Here is a 2,831-nt window from a genome sequence, read left to right as displayed (position 1 = left end):
TCACACACTCTTTTTCAATGTGCTCTTTCAAGTCAATCACATTATTCATGTCATCAAAGTCGTCGATCAAAAGCAAAACAGGGATCTGTGGTGATTGCTCCTCCTTAAATGTCAAAAGTTTGACCACTTGCTGGGCGACATCTGCCAAATCCGCATTGCAATCCTTTAACACTGCACAGCGAAACTTGTCCTTCAGAGCCCACAGAATGTGCATGGCTAGTGTTGTTCCACCGCATCCAGGCACATGAATCAGGTTAAACTGCACGCAGGCCTTTCTCGAGGTGTTCAGTTCCGGTATGACTGTGTCAATGATGAAATCAAATTTATCCCGTTTGATGAATGGTGTGGAACCAGGCTGCTCAGAGAAATACAAGTTCCACCATGACACTTTTCCTCCTTTGTAGAAGTTCTCCTCTATATGGACTTTGTCTTCACTTCCTCCTTCACACTGGTTCACACACAGGACATCTAAGGAACTCAGGCTACCCTCTACTTCCTTTTCAAACAGTACTTTGCTACCACCTCCACAGGACAGGAAGCGGCAGGCTCTACGATTTTCCGACAAAAGACTACAGATGGTGCCGTTGACCTGTGCAAAACTAAGCTTATGGATACATCTATTTGAGATGTCAATTTTGTGTTGCGCTTGGATCAGGTCTTTCCAGCAGTTAAATGCATTTTCATTTTCACAGATACAAAGAATTTGTTCTGTGACTTTGAGCTCTTGCAAGAACATGCTGAACGTTTCTATGAGAGGATCACATTCACTTACAGTTGAGAAGATCAAAAAAATGACAAGGTATTTCTTCTGTGGCAGCACCTCTTTTCGACATAAAAAGGAAATCACATCCCGAACAGATGCTCCTTTGCCCATTAACCAGCTATCTATGTCGGAGGGAACCTCATTTTTTAAACCTCCATTACAGAACACCCAACTGGTATTTCTAGTCAATTTCAACTTTTTTGCAATGTCTTCAATAGCCTCTGTGATTTTATAGTCGACTGGCAGATGGGTGCTCACTGTGCTCTGCTCTCCAATGTGCTTTTGCAATCCATTATCCGCTGATTCTGGATCAAAGTCTAGAACAGCTATTGGATTGAGCTCCAGTAGAAATCCAAGTGATTCCAGTTGGACTGGATGTGATTTGTTGGTCACGATCACATACTGCTCAAAGCGCGACTTATCTAGCGACTGGGATCCACCAGTGATCATTTGGCTGAGTCTAGATCCTTGGACGCTGCTTCTAACAACCTTGAGTTGTTTTTCTTCTTCTTGCTGTCGAAGTTGTGATAGCTGCGGGAGTTTTTCCAGAAAATCAGCGTATTCTTTTCCAGGTTTTGCAGAGGTGGTCGGTGCAAGGAGATCCTTGCTGCTGCTACCATCACGGACAAAGAACTGCTTTGATGGTTTCTCTCCAATGTCGTTAGTTTCTTTGTTTTTAGTCTTTTTCTTTGTTTTCTTGCTTTGCATGATACCGTAGAAGCTCTGTTCACAAATTATAAAGCTGGGCACTATGTCCACCTCTACCACACTTTTCTGTGATGACGTCATATCTTGGTTGAGGGCTGTAACGAATCGAGGTGGTTTGATGCACGATTTTGCTGCAGAGATATGTTTACGTTCAAAGTGACCCTCAACTGCACGCCGAAGAGCATTTCCATAGGCCTCTCTGTCTGTGACAATAACTCCCAACACCTGACCGTGAGTGAACTCTGGCATGTCCCCTATTCCAAAATGGATGGTGCCATTTGTACGACTATTCATGCATGCTGCTGCAAAGCGAATGACCTCAGATGTAAACTTTTCCATCTTATTTTCATCTGGGGTATGAATAAAACCTTTATACTCATGACAGGGTTCAATTAAGTCGAAAGCTGATGATTCTGGAACATCTAGAATGTTGTTCGCTATATACCTGTACGAATCATGATATCGATGAAATGGATAGGGCTTGCAAGTTCTTCCAATCTGATTGGAACCATATGTTGATTGCTCTTTCCTAAGTTTCATCACCTTATCTCTGGCATTAATGGTGAGTTTTGCAGGCCCAAGAGTCACACCTGAATCCATAAGATCTGCTCTATCTAAAAGAACCAGACTAGCCCCAATAATGCCCCTTTGATATAACATATCTGCAAATTTGTTATCGACTCCATCCAGGTTGAGAGCCCGTTGTTTGACTTGGTGCTTGTTCCATTTGTGGATGTCAGCGGACAGATCCTCCTCTTCATTCTATAATAAAACATTAGCTCTTGTTAGTTCTAGATCACATACACAGACATCAACTAATGCAAATAATATATTATGCTTGGAAACAGCAGATATCTGCTTTTCAGGCTAGTTGAAATCCTTTTCTGAAATTATCGATTTTAAAGATTACTAGTAATTATTATTATTATTATTATTATTATTATTATTATTATTATTATGTGTCAGGATCTTGTCCCGCCTTGATTCCCTGTCTATCTCTTGGTCCCTCTGTCTCTCTCTGGCTCCCTCTGTTTGTCTCTAGGTCCCTCTGTCTGGGTCTGGTGTCACGTCACATCCCTGTCACTGCACACCTGTCCTCAGTTAGTAATCTCACCACCTGTCTTCACCTTCCTCGTCACTCCTTTTGTTTTTAACCTGGACCCATTCACTCTGTCGGTGTCGGATCGTCACATGTGTTTAGCGTCTTTGTCCCTGCCTGTTTCCCTACGTGTGTGCCCTGATCTCTGGGTTTCTGAATCTCTGCCGGCTCCTCTGCTCCTGGTTCCTGATCCCTGATTCCCTGCCTGGTTGTGAGTCCCTGCCTTCCCCGTCACAAGTCACTACCTGTCCTGATCCCCCT

The 2,831-nt window shown here is 43.1% G+C and overlaps 1 protein-coding gene across 1 annotated transcript in view; it reads right to left on the bottom strand.

The window, feature by feature from the left end:
* LOC307243961 (sterile alpha motif domain-containing protein 9-like) overlaps nucleotides 1–2,071 on the bottom strand; it is a gene marked incomplete at both ends in the record, with an annotated part of 2,769 nt that extends 698 nt beyond the window's left edge. The window contains one exon of the mRNA XM_080018931.1: nucleotides 1–2,071. This exon is cut by the window's left edge and continues 698 nt beyond it. Coding sequence (XP_079875057.1) covers nucleotides 1–2,071 — 2,071 coding nt within the window.
* Between the last annotated feature and the right edge of the window lie 760 nt (nucleotides 2,072–2,831).

This window comes from Zeus faber (genome assembly GCF_960531495.2).
Source record: "Zeus faber genome assembly, chromosome: 18".
Taxonomy (NCBI): domain Eukaryota; kingdom Metazoa; phylum Chordata; class Actinopteri; order Zeiformes; family Zeidae; genus Zeus; species Zeus faber.
The sequence above is the reverse complement of the archived record's forward strand: the minus strand, read 5'-3'. Positions and strand labels throughout refer to the sequence as shown.